The following is a 20,986-nucleotide window of genomic DNA, read 5'->3' on the forward strand; positions in this document are numbered from 1 at the left end:
AGTTGCATCAGCAGATGTACATACATTTTAGATTTTTTTGAAAACCTGTACTGATCAAACAACATTCTGGTAAGAGAGGGCTCAGGTCTTGTTTGCCTTTTCTTGTCCAACCTTCATTCATGGGGTCAGTGCTCAGCAAGTGTTGGTATGAATGAATACTAGACTCCCCCAAAGAAAAATCTCCTATCGTCCTTATTCTCCAACCCATCAACTTTTAAAATTGTTTCCCGTCAATGTAGGGCCAGGTGCAGATGTGGTTTTTAAATAGTAGTTGTTGTGTATATTAATTTTACTTAAAAATTTTATCATACTTTTTCTACCATACCATCGTTATTGTCTTCTTTACCAAAAGAGGAACTAAATAGGATATTCTTTGGTTTTCTCTAAAAACTGATGCCCACTGGGGGAGATTCCAGCTGAGTATTCAGAAAACCAGAGTCCCTATTGGAGAAGTGTTGGTTTAATCCTCAGGCACAGTGAGTTGGAAATCTCCAGCAAATAGCAGCCACAGCCAGCTCCTTTTTTGAGTCTGGGTCCGTTTCCATCCCTATTACAGCTATAACAACAAGGGAAAAAAATATATTCAGGTTCTTCTGGATTCTAGATCCAGAAAAAGGTTTAGGCTGTCCGTTGAAAGAAGTAAAGAGTTGTCCATTTCTTTGTATATAGAAGAGAAAAAACTAATCCCTATGATTCAAGAGAAAAATGGGTGGGGCTGTCCTTTTTCCATTCCTTCACATAAATTATAGTCTTGATCCTAGCCACCACACCTTTAAGAAAAGGTCTGGACTGTTTGATGTGAAACTGTACCACAGCGACACCCTACCCTGGCCGACATCGGCAAAGGACAAAAGGAAGGAAGTTTCCCTTTTAAATCCCCAGGAATCTTTTGATGAGATAATATTACAGAGTGAAATGTCTGGTCCTCCTGTTAGTTGAGTGTTTGGCTCCTGTGTAACAGTGACCCACTTAGAAGCAGGCGGCCCTTTTGAAGTTATTTTAAACTCTCAGTGGAGTGTAGAGATATTGTAACCTTGGATAAAAGCACCACCAGCCGTGGTTTCAGTTTTGCCCTTCAGACAGGTGGAAAGTGCAGCAGTGTATCTCAAGGATTTTGTGCTAAAAGCTTCTTAAAGAGCTGGTCTTGGTTTCAAAGCTTGGCTTGATGGACCATACTCAAGGGAACGTAGTTTTTTTTTTCTCCAGATATGTAACCATGCCTGACACAGTCTTCGGGTTTAGAAGTTCTCATAGATTCTTTTGTCTATTAACAAAACAGTGAAACCATGATAGCCAGCTCATCCAGCTCTCAGAAATTTGAAGAAAGTCCATTTTCATATTTCAACATTAAACCAGTTGTTCCATCCCTGACACCAAAGATGGTCAGGTGCCTGCGTTGCTTGTTGTTAACCATTTTGCCAGTGCAGCTCCTTACCCGGAAATGCCAGTGGCATGTTCAGGGCCTCTTCTAGAGATCTTAGGATCTGTAAGTGTCTGGGAGAAAATTGGGGCTTCCTAGAGTGGTCACCCTGGTTTTTGTTTGTGTATCTTCTCTGTGACACCAAAATCCATATCACACTCTGGTGCCTGTGAGTTATTTTTGGTTGTGAGCATGGTGAAGCCTGCAGGGTCTTCCTCCTCCACTGTCTCTCCCTGAGTCATCCTCTTGCTGTCTGTGTTCCCAGCCCTCCCAACCCTCCCAGCCCAGGTCCTGGATGGCTCTCAGAATAGTCATCCCAACCAGTCTTCCTTTAAGTGTGCAGGGAGCCTGTGGGGTCTCTCTTGGGCCTGACAAAATGCTTCCCCTTCTTTCCAGTTGGGGGGGCCCATAGAATCTGCTGGGATACCTGGAGGAAGAGACTTTTGACCAGCAATGCATAAAGTTTTGATCAAAATAACGAACCATGGGGCTGGGGATGTGGCTCAAGCGGTAGCACGCTCGCCTGGCATGCGTGCGGCCCAGGTTCGATCCTCAGCACCACATACAAGAAAAGAAAAAAAAGAACCATTATATTAATAAAAACACAGAAGTGTAAACTGGACACAGTGACACACACCTGTAATCCCAGCTGCTCATTAAGATGAAACAGGAGGATTGTAAGTTCAAGGACAGCCTAAGCAATTTAGCAAGATCCTGTCTTAAAATAAAATGGACTGGGGATATAGCTTAGTGGTAAGTGCTCCTGGGTGTTCCATCCCCAATGCTGGAGGGGACTGGGTAAGTAAAAAGTACCCCAGGCAAGATAAAAAAGACTATTCCACTGTTTTACCCTTCACCATCTCTGATGCTATTGCCGGAGGCAACTATTTTCAATTCTTCTGCTCTTCACCTCAGTGAATATTTCTCAAGTTCTGTGAATAATGCTCATACTGCTGCTTGATATTTTTAGTCCATTTTAAAATTGCCTTTTTATTTCCTGCTATAAAAAGATGAAGGTTTTAGTCTCTTTCTTTTTCCTCTGCACCCCCCCCTTCCTTCCCTACATTCTTCTAATTTAGTTATATCACAGTTGTTGTTTATATGTCAGGGTCTGCACTAATTTGGCTGTCAGTTTTCTCATCTGGGCCATCCCTGCAGGCCCTCCCCTGCTCACGGTCTAACCTTCTGGTGTAACTTTTTATTTCTTCCTGGCGTTAGTAGTTGTGTGTCATTTCCTATTCCCTGCCCTCAGTTACTTGATTTTGCCCTGTAACTGTCACATTTCGTTCTCTTGTCCAGGACTGTAAAACTCTCCTTACTACTGCACACTCATCGGGTAATGATTCAGGATCTTGTTTGTTTGGCTGTCACACAACTGTCATCCCCTGGCCTCATCTGGACAGGTCACTTGCCAGGCTGGTTGCAGAGCCTATATCCTGAGATTTCCTTCATTTCTGTGCTGCATGCCTTGTGCCTGGATCCCATGCCTGCTTCTTCTTTGTTTTAGTCTTTCATTTTGTTTTTGCTTACTGCAGATTTTGAGACTGGACATGAGTGGGAAAGCTTGATATCCTCTTTTCCTCCCCTTCTAGTGCCCTGGTGGCCAGTCAGCTGGGAGTGGTTTTGTGTGTGTTATACGTTGGAAGCCTTGGCCTTCTGGCTGCCATGGATTCACAGCAGGGCTGAGGAGAACAGCCTCTGTCCAATGCCATTACTTGTCTTTTTTGTCCTGAGAATATCTGTTGACTTGGTAATCAGTTAATGTAAGAGCCAGGTCTTTAAGAGTTCACCCAGTAATTTGATTAAATCCTGACCTGTTTGTCCTGACCACTTAGCCAAGCTGAAACCCAAGTGGCTTAAGAAAAGCAGAGTGGAGTCGTGGCAGCTGGCCTGTCTACCAGAAGCCAAAGGCATTTTGGCCAGTAGTAATTTACTGAGCACCTGGTGAATACAAGGCCCTAAGTGGGGTAAATGGAGACCTCCAGGTAATACTGTGCTTTATCAAGGGGAGGGAAAAGGAACTGTGGTAAGCATCATACAGAGTGTTTGGGATCAGAGGTGGAAGAAACTTAAATGTAACTGTCAAGAAAGCCTCATGGAAGAGGTGACATTTAAACTAATCTCGAAGGGCAGAATTATTATTATTATTTTTTTTTGGTATTGGGGATTAAACCCGAGATGCTTAACCACAGAGCCACATCCCCAGCCCTTTTAAAATATTTTATTTAGAAATAGGGTCTCCCTGAGTTGCTAAGTGCCTCGCTAATCTGCTGAGGCTGGTTTTGAACTCGTGATCCTCCTGCCTCAGCCTCCAGAGTTGCTGGATGACAGGTGTGCACCACCATGCCTGGCCAGAATATTCCAAGGCACAAAGCACAAGTGAGCATGATGAGTTCTAGAGAAAGGGATTTTTTCCCCATCTATTGAACATCTTCTATGTTACTATGTTTGTGTATTTTATCTCACGTAATCCTTGATATCCTGTTTATACAGATAATGTTGTCCCAGAAAATCAAGGTGTATAGAGTCATCTGCCTATGTGATGTGCCTCTAAGGTGCAAGAGAAAGATTTAGACACAAGAGAACATGATTTCCAAGCTCTCATCTTCCCATTCCCAAATACCACTTGGGACAAAACAAGGAATAAGAGTGCACCAGCCACAGCTGAATAATAATGGTGGCACACATCGTGGTAAAGGACTAACTGGGAATTTTCCCTTCAGTTGATTTAAGCAAGATATTATTGTTCTGGTAGCATAAGATCAAAGTTATAACACAGGTCATACTTCCAGTATGAAGCTTTTCATTTGCACAAAGTTCTTCTGTAAATACATCACAGGAATTTTGCTTATCTTCTCATTTCAGTCTGTCCTCTTCCATAGTGGAGAAGAAAAGTGTTTATTGGTATTTTTGTCGAGTTCCATTCTAGATTTCTGAGTCTGTTGGATTTTTCCCTTTATGTTTTCATTAGTATTTCTTTCTCATGTGCCTCATACATGTTTTTAGCCTTCTTACAAATAGTAAGGCCAAAAATTCTTAAATTTCAAACATTTGATTAGGTAAACCCTACTCATCAACATTTTAAGAAAATAAACTCAGAAAAGACTATAATTTTAAAATCTTTATATGCCCCATTAAGTTCAAAGTTAAAGTGTTTAAAACATTGTACATTGAAGTATTCTAAGACTAATTTTGAATGATTAAGTCTTCAGAAGTGCACACAGGTCCTGTGTGTAGTTAGTCTGCATGATACTGGTTGGTGTGAATTAGGAAGTTTTTATGTGATAACTCTCTGGAGCAATGGTGTGGAAGCAGTGCTTAGCTGAACCTTTGAAATAATATGTGAATTTCAAATGTAGAAGGTCTCCATTCTGTATAGATGGCTGTTATCCAAAAAAAGATCTTGGGATTTTTTAAATTAAGGGCGTGTGTGTGTGTGTGTGTGTGTGTGTGTGTGTGTGTGTGTGTGTGTTTAAGAAGACAATAAATAAAGATTTGATTGAGGTTATATCTTTTAAAAAAATGAAATTGGGTTTTTTTAATTTAACAAATTAAATGGTAATGATAACCTTGTTTAGATTTCTGGGAATAAACAAAGAGTAAAACTTGTGTGGATAGTATTAAGATACTTTCAGTACGTTTGGCTAAGAATATTGATATTGGTGTCCTTCCCTCATGTTTTACTTCTGCAGCATGATCATCAAGAGTCATTTTCCAAGTGAGAGAACTCTCACTTTGCTCAAAGTTCTCTCTTAACTATTTAATCATTCTCTATGGAAGCACCTATGAATATTTCTTATTCTTTAAGTAGATTATTTGTCATTAGCTTTAAGTAGAACCCTATCATTGTTGACTGATTAGACTTTCATGGGCCAGGCATATGGTGCATGCCTTTTGTAATTCCAGCAATTTGGGACACTGAGGCCGGAGGATCTTACAGTTGAGGCTAGACTCAGCAACTTAGCAAGACTTTGTTTCAGAAATAACAGTAAAAAGGACTAGGAATGAAGCTGGGGATGTAGCTGATGTTAAGAGATTTGCCTAGCATGGGTGAGGCCTGGGGATGTAGCTCACTGGTAACATACCCCCAGGTTCAATTCCCAGTACCAAGAAAAAAGACTTTGATGGACTCTGTTAAATTCTGTGTTGGTTGCTGATTTGCAATTGTAGTTTGCAACTTTTTAATATAGTCTATTCACTGTCTTCTTTGGTATTTCAACAACTGTAAAGAGTTTGCTATAAGGATTAAATGAAATTAAAATATATAAACACAGGAGCATAATATACGTTTAATGAATGGGACAGCTCTCTGCTTCAGTCTTCCAGACATGGCATAAGTAATTTGTATTTGACACCTTTGCCTAGAAGACTCTATCCTTTGTGACAGGTCAGCTCACTAATGAATATTTTCATGTATGACTATTTCTATACCTTAAAAAACATTCTTCTGAGCTCATATCTTTGACCTTTGGGTAAAGAGAATACTGAGGTGTAAATGACGATAGTCCTAGGAAAACAGGTATTTCTGGAAGCAGATACTGTTGTCAGGGTTGAATTGACAGCAACCTGAATCTTAGTGTTTTCTTCTAGCAGTTGGGTTGAAGGAGCCCATTATATTTGAGAAACATAGTAGGTAAGATTGAATTTGCAGGTTTGGGCACCTGGGGATGTAGACAAGAATAAGGAACTCAGAAGAGAAGGAACTGGTGTGGTGATAGGAAGTGGCAAGGATGATAAGGTGGTTTTTAATCCTATGAGACAGGATTTTGGTAACTTCTTTACCTTTCACAGGAAAATAAACAACCCACACCAGCCAGTTGTACTCACTAGTGCTTTCAAAACATACACATTTGGGGCTGGGGATGTGGCTCAAGCGGTAGCGCGCTCGCCTAGCATGCGTGCGGCCCGGGTTCGATCCTCAGCAGCACCACATACCAACAAAGATGTTGTGTCCGCCAAGAACTAAGAAAAAATAAATAAATGTTAAAAAATTCTCTCTCTCTCTCTCTCTCTCTCTGTCTCTCTCACTCTCTCTTTAAAAAAAAAAAAAAAAAAAAAAAAAAAAAAAAAAAAACATACACATTTTTTAAGTTGTGTATGGACTCAATGCCTTTATTTATTTTTATGTGGTGCTAGTTTCGAACCCAGTGCCTCGCACTTGCAAGGCAAGTGCCCTACCACTGAGCCACAACCACAGCCCTCTTTTGCTTTTTAAGGCTTTGATCCTGTTCAGAAGTCAACACCTGTGACAGGACTGACATGTTGAGTTGCTAACAGTCACCCAGGTGTCACTGGAAGAGCTGATAGGGGAGTCGTGGACGAGAGTGTGGGTGCTGAGGAGAGGAGAGAGGGTCTGGCATGAAGTGCAGCCTAGGGTGCTGGCATGACAGACCTGAGTGGACCCTGACAGACACTTGGGGACCTTTGGGTGTGTTCTGATGTTTACACAGTTCAGATTTCTGCCTGCCTGGGGACGCATTCTTAACATGCCTTTTGTGTGGAACTGAGTATTTTTCGCTCCTCTGTGATGTGGACCTCTGGCCTGGTCAGGCCTACTTCATCCTCACAATGGCTGCCATGGGTTAGACCTCAGCTTCAACTTCTGCTGCTCATGGTTCCTATCCCAATCCTCTCCCCTCCACATCTGCTACCCTCCGGGGCCTCACCTTCTCTCGGGCTGTCCTTGACTGTCCCTCCACTTTTTTCCACAAAAATTGCCTTTGCTTTTGCATTCTGTGTGTTCAGCATTCGATTACATTTAGCTTTACCTTGTGTCATATTTACTGTAGGTTTATTCTCCCACGTGTGTATATGTATTCTCCCTAACTTAGCATTTCTCAAAATGTCCCATGAACAATGTGATCTATTAAACACAAACAGGCTTAAAATTAGAGTAGGAATTGGTGGTTTTAGCAAAGAGTTAAAGCTTTGTGTTGTTTTGTTTTTTGGTACTGCAGATTGAACCCTAGGTTGTTCTACCACTGGGCTACATTCCTGATTCTTTTTTATTTTGTGATAGGGTCTGACTAAGCTGCTGAGAAGACCTTGAAGTTGAAATCCTCCCGCCTTAGTATAGGCATGTACTACTACTGTATCTCACAACTTTTTGTTTTTTAAACCATAATCTTCTACATAGCTTTAATTTACAAATATAGATCCTGGTCCCTATGAAGTGTTCCTCTGTGTTATTTACTTGTGCAAGAACCTGTTTTTCATCTTGTGGGGCTGTTGTTCTTCAAGCACAGTTTCCAGAAGGACTGCTGTAATTGGCTTTGGTTCTGGAAGTGTGGAAACTGTACTGTCCTTCACTGTGGATCCCCACATTAGCTGAAGGCAGCACTAGGCAGATGGCAGTAATTTTGGAGTAAACAAACTCAATACAGTTGTTCAGTTTTTTTAAACAAATGTTTCTATTGTGGCACTCATATAAAATGCATTTTAACCATTTTGAAGTATATAATTCAGTGGCATTTAGCGTGTTCACAGTGTTGTGCAACCATTACCACCATGTTGTTCAGGAAAATTTTTATCACCCCCAAGAGGAAACTCTATACCTATTAAGCAGTCACTCCCATTTTCTCCTTCCATAGCAACCACAAGTCTGCTTTCTGTTTTTGTGATCTTCCCTGTTCTGAACATTTTATACAAGTAGATTTTACATGATATGTGGCCCTGTGTGCCAGGTTTATTTCCTTAGTAGAGGTTTGATAAAGATACAATGTCATAGGACTGGATGATACCTCTGCTCCTCCAAAGCAGTACTTGTTCATCGATCAAACCACATAAATGTCTAAGCAACAAAAAGCAATCATCTATCTGGAGACCTCTAAGTTATGTGGCCAGGTTAGAACTATCATGGAATGTAGTGGAAAAGGGCCAGAAGTGTGGTTGACATTGCTGTTGACCTGGGATTTCAGGAAGCTGGTTTCAGCCAACACTCAAATCTTTTCTTGGAAGTCAGAGGTGGTACAGTTGGCTCATCATCGTCACACATCCCCTTTCTAGTTGGAGGTCTCGGCATTCAGGCTACTCATCATCAATAACTGTAGATCATTCCAGAGTGGGTAGGCCCTGCAGGGGTACCCTGGGGAAAAGGTCTCACAGTTCCACTGTTTTGTAGAGCCCTGAGCCTGAAGGCTCAAACAAAAATTAGATATACCAGGGCTCTCTATCTCTTGAATTCCCAGAGGATACAGTACTCAATCACTATAGAAACAGCAATTGGTGGCCCCTTCCACTCCGCGCTCAGCAACAGTAACCCCTCACTTGCTCTGTGGGCTTATGCAACCATTTCCTCATTATTCCATGAAATTCAGATTCCAAGGATCTCAAGTCTGGGAGCTGCACCCTGTTTGTACCATTCACTGCCCAAAGGTGTGTCTTTCACCCATCTGCCTAAATGGCAATGCATCATCTTCTGCCTAAAAATCTGTAATAAGAACCTATGATACTATCTTGGTGTTCCAGACAAGCTTCTAATTTTTGAGAATTTCTCTTTGCCTTCTTGGTGTAGACTTTGGCCCGTCTATTGATCAGGCTGGTCTCATTCTTCCCCCTACCATCATCTCTTACCAGCTCTTCCAGGGCTTGGAATGATGGCCCTGATTGGTCCCATTCTTCCTTTGAAGCTCATTTGAGGCTCAGCAGCTGTGCAAAGCTTTCCCAAACATTCTAACAACCTTTGTTGCCTGCAATAATTCCCTGTTGCACTCAAATACAGCTGGAAACATTTTTTTTCCTAAAGATTTTCTGTCTTCCTCCCTCTCTCAGTCAGATGGCCAGCTCTCAGAGGAAGGGATCACGAAGTAAGCAGGTAGCATGGGAAGGTATTCAACTATGAATCTGAGTGACAGGTTATACCTCTAGGTCTGCCACTTCATAGCTGTGTTATCTTGGAAAAGCCACAAAACTTAAACTTCTGTTCTCATCTGTAAAAACAAGTGGGGGTAAGGTGGATGTATTGGTTTCCTGTATGCTGCTATAACAAGTTATTACATATTAAATGGCTTAAAGCATCACCATTGTATTCTCTTATAGTTCTAGAGGTCAGAAGTCCACAATGGGTCTGCAGGGCTTTATTCCTTCTGGAAGCTATAGGGGAAAATCTGTTTTTTTTCAGCTCCTGGAGACTGCCTGTTTTCCTTGAATATTGTCCCTCTTCTGCATCAGAGCACATCACTCCAACCTCTGCTTTTTTTTTTTTTTTTTTTTATTGTTGGTCGTTCAAAACATTACACAGTTCTTAATACATCATCTTCCTCTGCTTTTGTGTATCCTCCCCTCCCCTCCCCTCTCCTCACTCTCTCCTCCCTCTTTCCCTTTTAAGGACCCTTTTAATATATCAGGCCCGCCTGAATAATCTAGACAGCCTTCCCTTCTCAAACTGAATCATATCCAGAAACTGTCTTTTGTTGGGTAAGGTAATTTATTCAGAGGTTCTGGAGATTAGGACATAATCTTTGTCTTTAAGGGCCCTTATTCTGTCTTAGGTCTCCTGTGTCTCTCACTTGCCAACAAATCAAAAGACGGATTTTTTTCCGTATGCAAGAACTTAACTTAGCACACACTGCTAGTTCATCAGCTCCTTAATATGTTTATCCATGAGGATTTTTCTCTTTGCGTGTTGTTGGTTAAGGTTCTAGGATCTGATACAACTCAGTGATAGAACTGTGAGCACATATCTTAAAATTGCCATTTTTCAGGCTTTTATGTGAGAAAATTTGTTGATGCTCTTCTGCCAATCTTCGATTTTGTGCTTTGCAAAATTTGAAAAGACTAAACTAATTTCCACTAACCCAGGAGAGTTTTTAAACATTCTGCTAATCATACTGGTGATTCTGCCATGTTTCGGGTTCTCTCTCCATAAAGTCCTGGATGTATCTCTTGCTTAAGTTGAAGTATATATGTTTTTAAGGTTTAGGAGCCAAACGGTTTTGGATGCTCACCTAGCGAGTCTCATTTATAATTGCTACTTAATGTTAAATTTATGGTATTTCATAGCGATTTAGGTTGGCACTTACATGGGAGTTATACTGTTTTCCTTACCTCCTATCAGGTGGTTTCCACCTTGAATGACCACTACTTACAAAGCAGAAGGAAAGCATCCATAAAATATATTTATAGTGGGTCTGTTATGTTCTCCCCAGCACATAGATCAATGTACTGAAATAGGATTACCCATGGGTTGAAAACTGTCCTCTGTCTTAAAGTTTTGAGTTTCAAGGTTACATTTGGCTGGAATCTGAGAAATGTACGATGTGAGTCAAACTGGCCTGTTGAAATTTTCTTTCCCTTTTGTCTCTAGATGCACCCACTGGGCCTGTGTAATAACAATGATGAAGAGGACTTGTACGAGTATGGCTGGGTAGGAGTGGTGAAGCTGGAACAGCCAGAATTGGACCCCAAACCATGCCTCACTGTCCTGGGCAAGGTAAGTACTAGGCCCTCTGAATTGCTGCCATTCTGGTTGGTGTTTTCCACTCATTTCCCTAGGTTTTTAAGTAGTTGGTTAGAGAGAAGAGTCAAGCTGGCACAGTGCCTCTCCTGGTGAAGTTTTGTGTTGAGGATTCAGACAGATCTTAAGGCAACCCACTACAGTGCTTACAAACTTGGGCTTGGAAAGAAATTGCCAGCCTCAGAGACAGCTCTTACCCCTGTGTTCATATGCTAGTTGCTTCCCCTCAAGAAGTCTGTTTCTCGTCTGTAAAATGACAAATGAGAAATAATAGAAATTAGCAATAATAGAATAGAAATTGGCAATACTATGTCTTACAACACGAGGACCAAATATTTCAGAATCCTAAGATGGTGGGGGGGTTAAAAAGGTATTAAGGTGCATATAGTTTCTATTAAATAACCTCCAGGGGATCTAAAGGACAGCACATAGTAATCACACACATTCCTATTTGTGTAGCAAACCATTGGGATATTCACATTATGTGGGATAACTAAAATCTAAATAGTCTCATGTTAGTTCAGGGCAGGCTTAGTTCAGGTCCATTAAATTTTGCTGCCAAGTAAGTTATGGAAAAACTTTTGGGTTTTAGAGCTTTTTAGGTTTCAGAATGGCAGACAGCAATTATGGTCTTGTATTATAACTTACCTCATAGGGTGGTTAGGAGGTGAGATGAGATGCAAATACCTCCTGTAAGAGTAAGCTCTCCAAAGACATCTGCTGTCACCCATTTAGAAGTACTAAAAAAGACTTTTTAGCCAGAAGGATCAGCATTGCTTCTGACTGCAGCGTATGACAGAAATAAATCCATCCATCAGGGACCTCAGAATACAACAGGTAACTGTTTTAAAGTGGATTATTTTGTTAAAAGGAAAGGTTCAGAGAAAATTATTTGAATTTTGGTTGGAGGAAAAGTGGTGTCCCCTATGGATATTATTGCTGGACATCTCTTATGTTCTCAAAAGCTTTAGTTCTGAGCACTGTTGGGAGACAGCTGGTGGGGGAACCATCCTGGTTACTGACATCTTAGGCTCTCTTGAGAGATTTAGGCAAGAGAAGAGGTGATTTGTGTGCAGGGAACCAGAGAGGGGAGCCTTTCTCGGGTCTAAAGAAGCCCCTATCTCCTGAAAGACTTTTGGCCCTGGAGACCATCACAGATCTAATTTTTGATTTTTGTGTCCCTTTTGTCTTTGGAGTAGCAACAGGGCACTTGTCAAGTTTTCCTGCTTTTCATTTGATGATGTTGGTTGGGGGGCCCCTCAGGAATTGATTACCTGTTTGGTTTATAATTCACAAAGTTCAGTCAAGATGTTTTAAGTAGCTCAGGCCCTGATACTTTATCATTTAAATAGTTGACCAGAGCTGCTTAATGGTTGTAGTAGAGCAACAACCCTCTTAAGAATATTTTGGTATTTTTCTAGGAGAAATGCCAGCTACATCCACAGGTAGGAACAGAACTTGCCTTGTCGGTGTTCAGCTTTCTTCTCTACTTAAACTGCGGCTATGTAGCGCTCAGCTCCTTCGCTTCATTTGCTCTGCTCTGCAGTGGTGGGGCTCCATCTTTATATCTGTTGTGTCTATAAATGGGTTGGAATGGGATTCAAAGGGTTACCTTATTGTTCTCCCATAGTTTAATGGTAGGGGCACTTGTTGAAATCATTCAGAGAACCCCACTATTTCTTCCTCCTCCTGGATTAGCCATCCGTGGTTTTACTTGGAGAGTTTTATATAGTTTGGCCTGCTAGTCGGTGAAGCCAGAGAGAATAGAAACCTTAGACATATATTGAATCACTAAGTACTTCGAGGGTTTATTCATTCACTAAATGGTTATTGAATGCAGGACCCTAGGAGCTAAGTGTGTAGTTCTACCTGCCTGAGAGCAGCTAACCCCATGTTTCTGTTTGGAAAGACTACAGGGTGGGAGGGAACATTGGCACACAGTTATTGCCCTTTGTCTTAGAGTTGATACCTGCATAAAATCATTAGCAAAAAAAGCTTGGTCCAGTCAAAGTAAGATGATTTCATATTTGCTTAAAATTGGTGCCGGAAGTGTGATGAGTCTGGCCTGCGCCCACCCTGTCTGTCTCTCGGTCTCTTTCTCATCTTCATAAAATGTGGTTCTTCTCAGCTTCAGTTTCATTAAGTTTGCTGTGTTTTCTTTTTTTCTGACCTCCGAAAGGCAGGAGCAAAAGACAAAGAGTTTTTAATTTACCAGGAAGGCAAAGTAATTCCTGTGAGTAGCTGAGTCCCTTTCAGACAGTATGATTTTCCTTCCAGTTCTTGGCTGAGGAGTCAGGGCAAAGAGAGGCCCAGAAGGCCAGGGAGGAGGACTGTTGCAGCTCGCAGCAGAGTGCTTGTGGGAGGCCCTGGGCTCCATCCCCAGCACTTAAAAAGTTGAGAAAAACATAGAAAGAAAGTACAACAAGGCCGGCTTGTGGGTGCGCATGGAGGGATTCCTCTGGGTGGATGTTGGGACTTGTGGAAAGCCATGGAAGGGAGGCTTCTGTCAACTGAAGCGTGCAGGCATTCAGAAAAGCCTGGGAGAGACAGGGGAGGGCTAGACATGGCCCTTCTCTCTTACCATCACTCACCCACCCATAGAAAATGCCACAGGGTGAAACCTTGAAATAAGAGAGGAATGTCCTAAATTTAAAAAAAACTTAAATGCCTCTCCAGGAGTTCAAATAAAGTTTCGTTTTAAAAACAAAAGACATAAACTCATCACCTTGGTTTATTACCAAGTGCTTTTGAACTTCTTGGGAAAGAACACTATAAACTTATGAGAAAAATGATTTATGGTCCCCTCCTTCTAATCTTTTTGATGCAGTAGGAGGAGGTTCAGACAGTAGGATCAGCTAGGGAGGCCCATTTGGGTTGAGGGAGAGCCCCCCATAGGGAAGCAGCAGGCCAGGGCGCCATGCCAGACCCTGCCTCAGACGGGCACAGGGCAAGTCTCTTAAACCTCCCGGGCTCTCTCTTTCATTTTATGTGAAGAGCCTGTACTGGGTCCCTTGCCCTTTTAGTATTTTGAGCTTCTGGATCATATGTAAAATCTTTCCTGGATATTCTAGTGTGGGGAGATTATAGTTACACCATTGAAAGACAGACTCTGTGGCCTGAGACAGTTTTAAGTCCTAGGTTATTAAAAGAATAAACTGACATTTCTGGACAGCTTGTATTGAAAAATAAGGGTCTCAATCATCCCCCAAAGTACAAGAATCTGTTTAAATCCAAGTATTTCAATCCTTCAATTCAGTAAGTGTTTATTAAGCATCTTGTGGGGCTGCAAAGAATTTGGAGGGTCCACTTTAAAAGCTTTGACTCCCATGACCTGTCACCTCATGGAGAATTTCATGGAAGAAAAGATGTACAGGAGCACTTGGCCCTGATTCTGTAACTTCAGGCAGAATAAATCCTTCTCTACCTCCCGAATGGAGTGATTCCCAACAAGGGTTTTGAAATTGCATGGTTAACAGGCGTGGACTCAGCTCTTTCCATGCTTAAGAGGATAGTGTGGGGACATTAATAAAAAGACAAGGAATTTCATGTCACAGAGACCTTACATTGGCTGAGTGACCTTAGAAAGGTGACTTCAGTTCTTGGTGCCTTACTCATTTGTGAAATAGGCTAATGCTGCCTTTCTCCTTTTTGTGCGGATTCTTATGAGACGTCTGCAACACCCTTGGCTCCAAACTTGACCACAGCGATGCCAGGTGAGAGTATGAAAGCATCGTCACTTGTTGGGCGCCCTCCGCATGGCTGGAGCTTTATGTGCAGGTGCGGTGCCTCCTTGGATTATCCGACTAACTTTGAGTTCCAGTTCATGTTCTCATGTTAGGCCAAGGAAATCAAGGCCCAGAGAGGTTCTCTACGTAACCTAAGATCGAACAGCTCAGAAGAGCTGAAATAAACCCTCTGCTGCTTCACAATGTTGGTTTCTTCTCCTTGCCTTCTTTTGTCTTGGCCAGTTTTTCTAGATAAAGGTGAGATGCATTTTAGTGTAGCCGCAGGCCTGATCAGGACTGTGCTCCACACAGTGGCCTCCCACCTTGGGCTCCACTGACAGAAAAGGGGATTTGCTCTGAGGGTCCTGGGCTGTCCCAGAACCTAGGAACCCACAGTGGTGTGGCGGCTGCTGCTGCTGCTGCTGCTCTTCTAATGCAGCCACTCCTGGGCAGCCTCCGCTGAGTCTTCTCTGCATGCATCTGTCTCTTTCTGTCCCTGCCCCTGGTCTCCTGGGTGGGAGACACAGTCCTGAACATTCCTGGCTTGACACACTGTTTTGAGTCTAAAAGATTCTAGAAAACAGATTCATTGGCCCCTCTTGGATCAGGTACTTGGAGGCTTAAAACACTGGAACTTGCGGCTGGGGATGTGGCTCAAGCGGTAGCACGCTCGCCTGGCATGCGTGCGGCCCTGGTTCGATCCTCAGCACCACGTACAAACAAAGATGCTGTGTCCGCCGCCGATAATTAAAAAATAAATATTTAAAAACAAAACAAAACAAAAAAACACTGGAACTTGGCCTGCCTCGCCCTGCTGTGTGTGGAGAGCGAGAGGAAGTTGTGTTCTCTAGAAGGGGGCTGGGGGAGGCAGTGCTGGTCTGCAAGTAACTCCCTCAGTTTATCCTGAGTTGCTCAGAGAGGTCCAGTGGGAAGGAACTCTTGGTTCATAGGCCAGATCCTCTTACCCTGCACATAGGCCATGACTGTGGTGAGCGGAGAATGGCTAGATGGCTAGTCCAGACTGGAGGGGTGGGCAGGTTGTACTGAGAGGGGGTGTGTGACAGAGCATGAGACGTGAGACAGGACCAGGGGAAAGAATCTCCAAAATAGTGCAGGGAAGAGGGATCAAGGGTTTCTTATAGGGACATTGGAAGTTGTTGAGGAAGGAGGAGACTTTCAGGTTAAGGGGGGTCTCCTTCTGGATAACTGGAAGCCACCGAAGGCTTCTGATGAGGACCTGTGTCATAGGACCCTCCTCTCTGGATGATCATTTTGCAGTAGGGTCTAGGCTGGATGGAATATCTGGTTGCATTTTGCGGCTTGATGTTTCTGGTAACTGCGTCAACCCAGACTAGTTCTCTGTGATGCTTTGGTGAGGCTCAAGCCAGTGAAATGACTGAGGAGACCTCATGTTTGCCCTCTGTCTTTCCCTGTTTTCACATGTAGGCAAGTGTGCAATGCAAAAGCATCGTGGCCAGCAGAGTGGCAAGGAGGAAAACTGCTGTTTTGTGAGCAGGAGAGCTGCTCCGTGCGTACCCCGAGCTCCTCTGAGGAGCAGTGGGAAACCATGGTGCAAAGGGTTGATGGAGCTTGAGCCCCTGTATTCAGCCAAGCAACCTTGTACAGCCCTTAAAGTGTCTTGGGAGTGTCATAGCAAAGAACAAATAAAGACCCCCGTAACCAAGATGACCAGAAGATGGTTAAAAGAAGCTTTAACTTTTCTTGATAGTTGGAGGGTAGGGAGCCTGTAGTGGCTAATAAGTAATCAACCTGGCTTTAAAACCCAGTTTCAACCCTCTGAGCTCTATGACCCCCATCACTTAACTCCTCTGCATGTTTCTACCTCCTTAAAAGGAAACAGAACCTAAAGGAGAGAGTCTGTGTGGTGTTGATCATCCTGGCACATCCCTATGCACCAAACAAAGTAGTGGTTCTTAGGGTCCATCTTTTTCTTCCTCACTCTCCTTCCTTAGCCTCCAGGTTCTTTGAGCACTCAAAGTTGTATTCTTGAGTAGTCATATCCATAGAGGTAGAAAGAATGGTGCTTGCCCAGGAGCTAGTGACAGGAGAGAATGGGGAATTTTTGTTTAATGGATGGAATTTGTTTGGGAAAAAGTTCTGGAGGCAGATTGTAGTCATGGTTGATAATGTGAGTGTGGTCTATGCTGCCCAACTGTGTGCTTAATGGTAAAAATGGTAAATGGCCTACTATGTATTTTACCATGGTAAAGAGAAATCTGGTATCACTTTTAAATCATTTTATAATGTGGGGGGTAGGATAACAGGGGTGTAAAAACTGATAATAAGCCTTTTTTTTTCCCTGAGGTGATAGAGTAGAGTTCCATCATGAATGGATGACTGATACCACTAAATCCTGGTGGGAAGAAGAAGAGAAGTAATAGTACAGATATTGTAGGTACGGTGAGAAGAGAGACCAAATCCTTCTTTTACATCAGGCCACCCTGGGAAAGATTCTTACATATATTTCAAACAGCAGCTCTTAAAATAGAGAATTTGGGGGGATAGGAAGGGTAGCAGAATACAATAGACACTAGTATGGCTGTAATGTATAAACGTGGCTGTAAAACCAATGTGATACTGCAATCTGTACTTGTGGAAAAATAAGAATTCATACCCCATTTGAATCAAATGTATGGTATGTCAAGATCACTGTAATGTTTTGAGCAACTAATTAAAAAAATAGAGAATTTGGTTAAAGGGAGAAAGGATTTATTTCTGTTCTGTTCTCATGACATAGTGGATAGAGGACAGGAAGATGAAACTAACTGAAAGACAAAGATGTTCTTCACAAAACATTAACCAGAACCTGATATGCAATAAAGTGATGGGCAGTAGTTTGGTGCTTTAAGGAAAAAAAAAAAAAAAAAAAGGACTCAGGAATAATCCAGGGAACAGTTGCTTCATGGTGATGAATGGGTTTTGACAAATCTCTCTGAATTTAAGGCTTTTCTCTGATGAGCACTACCTCACTGGGTTCTCCAGTAAAAGTTGAAGCTAGTCAAATCATAGTGTGGGTGTTAATTTAGCACAGCAGTTCTCAAAGCATGGCCAGGGGACCTCCTTAAGGATCTTCAAGGTTGTTTCTAGGGGAGTCCACAAGATTAAAATTACTTCACAACAAAAATGAAATGTCATTTGCCATTTTCACTGACATTGTCTCACAGGTATATGGTGGTGTTTTCCAAGTGCATCACTGAATGGGGTGACTTTATCTCTCTGACAACGAATGGAATGTGTGTTTGCATAGGCTGTGTTTTGAAACTTTCTTTTAAAATTCCTAATGTTGTAAATACCAATAGCTATAAAACATATGAACAAAAGTTGTTTAAGGCTCTTAATTTTGGGGGGGTGGGTGGGGGTGGTACTGGGGATTGAACCCAGGGCCTTGTGCATGCCAGGCAAGCACTCTACCAACTGAGCTATGTCCCCAGCCCTCTTAATAATTTTTAAGGTAATTTAAAATGAAATAGGACCTGAAATGTAAGTTCACAACCTGGCATTTTGTTCATACTGCAAGATCATCTCTTGGAGCTTGGCTGATCTCCATGACTTTTAAAGTCAGTGGAAATGAGTAGAAACTAGCAGACAATACAGGAAACAGAGGTGAATGCATTGTCATGAAATGATTTTGTTCTGCTGTACTGCAGCCAAATGAGTGTTGGTTCTGAAGTGTTACTAATTTGAATAAAACAAACGGGATAATTTTTTCACATTTAATAACAAGAATTAATTGGAAGAACCTAAGCAGTGATCTTACTGTCTTCAAGGCTTGCATTGGGATATAAACTCTGTCTTGACCTTCTAGAACAAGGCTTACCTGCATGGGCCTTACTTGAGACAGGAACTTGGGTACAACTGCTTGTTCCTTTATAAGCCATATATGTTTTGGGGTAAGGAGGACTTATCCTTCAACATACTATTCTCTCTTGGGGTTTTGGTAACAGGTAGGCATTTCCTGAGATACCTGAGTGCCCAGGTCCTTATCCCAAGCCCAGTTTAGCACTTCTGAGTGTGAGATGCCCAACTCAAGAGGGATGGCAGACTGAAATCCTGGGGTCTAATCTGCTGTGGGAGAGGAGAGAGGTCCCAGGGTTTGGAGGCAGCTGTTCCACACTTCAGGCATTAGACTCTCCAGCCTTCTCCAGTCAGCAAACCAAGCTGGTGACTGTCCCATTCTGAGTGCAGGGCACCATGACTACAGCTCATTGCTTTGGCATCTCTGGAGGCCCTCCGTGTAATTGCTTGGGACACTTAAATACCTTTTAGGGTCTTCTTATTGTAGTGGTTCTCAACCAGGGGCAATGTCTGGAGACATTTTTGGTCTTAGACAAAAATGTCAGGGGGTAGAGATCTACTCTTAGTGGGTAGAGGCCAGGGTTCCTGTTCAACATCCTACGGTGTAGATAGCCACTACTGCTAACAGTAATCTGGCCCCACAAATACATAACACATTCAGTTATTATTTATTGATTAATAATAAAGGGAAAAAAGAATAATCTGGTCCTAGATGTCAGTAGTATTGAGGTGGAGAAGCCCTATTTCATTATGACATACAAGTTTTCTTTCCCTAAAATGACAATATATTCTAGTTCTTCCTCTTTCATTCCATTCTCTATCCCATTGCCTTCCTCTGTGGTGACATGGTAGCCTTTGTGCTGTGTTCTATGAAGTGAATGGTAAGTGTCATGGCACATCTGTGTCTCCGTGTAAGGAGTGCAGAGACCAAGGCCAAGAGGCTGAATAGCTTCAGTCCTGCTCAGCAGAAGCTGAATAACCAGGCCAGCTGATGTCTCTTTGCCCTGTTTCTGCATATCCCCTTCTGTAAAGACAGTTGTAATGATTTTAAAATGTTTGCCAAGTTCTTAGAAAATCAACAAATTGTAGTTTCTTCCCCTTAAAACATGCTCCTACCAAGCAAACGGGAACCCTTTTCTAATGTGAGCCATGCAAGGCAGGTTTCTTGTTGAGGAGGAAGTTTGAAGGTCCTGAGATTTATCTTAAGGAACACTTCTATAAATATCTCCCATATATGGTTAAAAAGGAAAGTAAGAGAGGAACTTTTAATAAAAGAGATCAGATCAAGAGGAAAAGATTGATGTGTGAAAAAACTCAGAGTGCCACTTTCCTTTTGAGGGCACATGTCTGATTTGAAAGTCACAAACTTTTAATTTGATACTTTTCATCTATACCTAAATCTTCCAGGATCCTCTTTTTTTTTGGGGGGGGGGGAGGTGGCTAGGAATTGAACCCAAGGGTGCTTAACCATTAGTCACATTCCCACCCCTTTTGATTTTTTTATTTTGAAACAAGGTCTCACTAAGTTGCTGAGGCTGGTTTTGAACTTGTGATTCTCCTGCCTCAGCCTCTTGAATTGGTGGGATTACAGGTATGCACCATTATGCCTGACCCAAGAACCTCTTTTTTTTTTAATTTATTTTTTTAGGTGTAGGTAGACACAACACAGTGCCTTTATTTTTATATGGTGCTGAGGACCGAACCTGGGTCCCGCCCGAGCTAGGCGAGCGCTCTACCACTGAACCAAAATCCCGGCCCAAGAACCTCTTTCTTAAAAGCTATATTAAACACAATTTTTTAAAAAACTATATCAGAGACATTTTCAGCTATCAAAGCCTAACCAAAACCACTATTTGAAACCTACTGGGAGATTTATGGGAGTTTTGAATATATGAGTGAATAGAACAAATAATGTGTCTCTACCCTAGGCAGCACAGGTGGCTGGCCACCTCCCAGAACAGGGAAGCCTGACTCACAACAATCCTCTTTGCTACTGTCGCCATCCATGGAACCAGACTCTCAGCAGAGCAAGGGCCACAAGTGAGGCTGTCCCAGAAAACAAAAGATGGTGTGATAGGCCAACTAAAAAACTCAGAAGTAGCCACTGAACTTGGTTGCTTTTGAAAAACTGTTTTGAGTTATGAAAGAAGTTGGAACCTAATATGTTAAGTCATCATAATATATAAAGAACCAGTACCAGGATATTCGGCCAGAATCTCTCATTTTTATCAATTAAACCAAAAAGAAGAAAAAAATGTTAATAACTGATTTGTATGAACCTATTCTACTATGTTTACAATAGATGAAAAAGGAAGCTTTAGAAGCCCAAAAGTCTAATTTGCTCTCTGTCTTCAAATAGAGGGGCCTATTGTAGCTATAGGTTTTCATAAATGTATCAACTCTTAAGGGAACCTCAAAGAATGTGGAATGTGCAATTGTTATGTTCCATTTATTAAAATCATGTTTAAAAGTATCTAGATTTAAAAGTTTCCCTTTTCATCTGTTGTAAACATGGTAGATTGGTTTGTAAAAATCAGTTGTTAGTATTTTTTTACTTTGTTGATTTAATTG

At 42.0% G+C, this 20,986-nt stretch overlaps 1 protein-coding gene across 1 annotated transcript in view; it reads left to right on the forward strand.

Annotated features, from left to right (window-relative positions):
- The window catches only part of Znrf3 (zinc and ring finger 3), a 147,822-nt gene that overhangs the window by 78,041 nt on the left and 48,795 nt on the right, over window positions 1-20,986 (forward strand). Inside the window, exon 2 of the mRNA XM_078039668.1 lies at window positions 10,725-10,850. Coding sequence (XP_077895794.1) covers window positions 10,725-10,850 — 126 coding nt within the window. The remainder of the gene's footprint in view (window positions 1-10,724; window positions 10,851-20,986) is intronic.

The sequence above is a fragment of the Ictidomys tridecemlineatus genome, chromosome 2 (assembly GCF_052094955.1).
Source record: "Ictidomys tridecemlineatus isolate mIctTri1 chromosome 2, mIctTri1.hap1, whole genome shotgun sequence".
Classification (NCBI taxonomy): Eukaryota; Metazoa; Chordata; class Mammalia; order Rodentia; family Sciuridae; genus Ictidomys; species Ictidomys tridecemlineatus.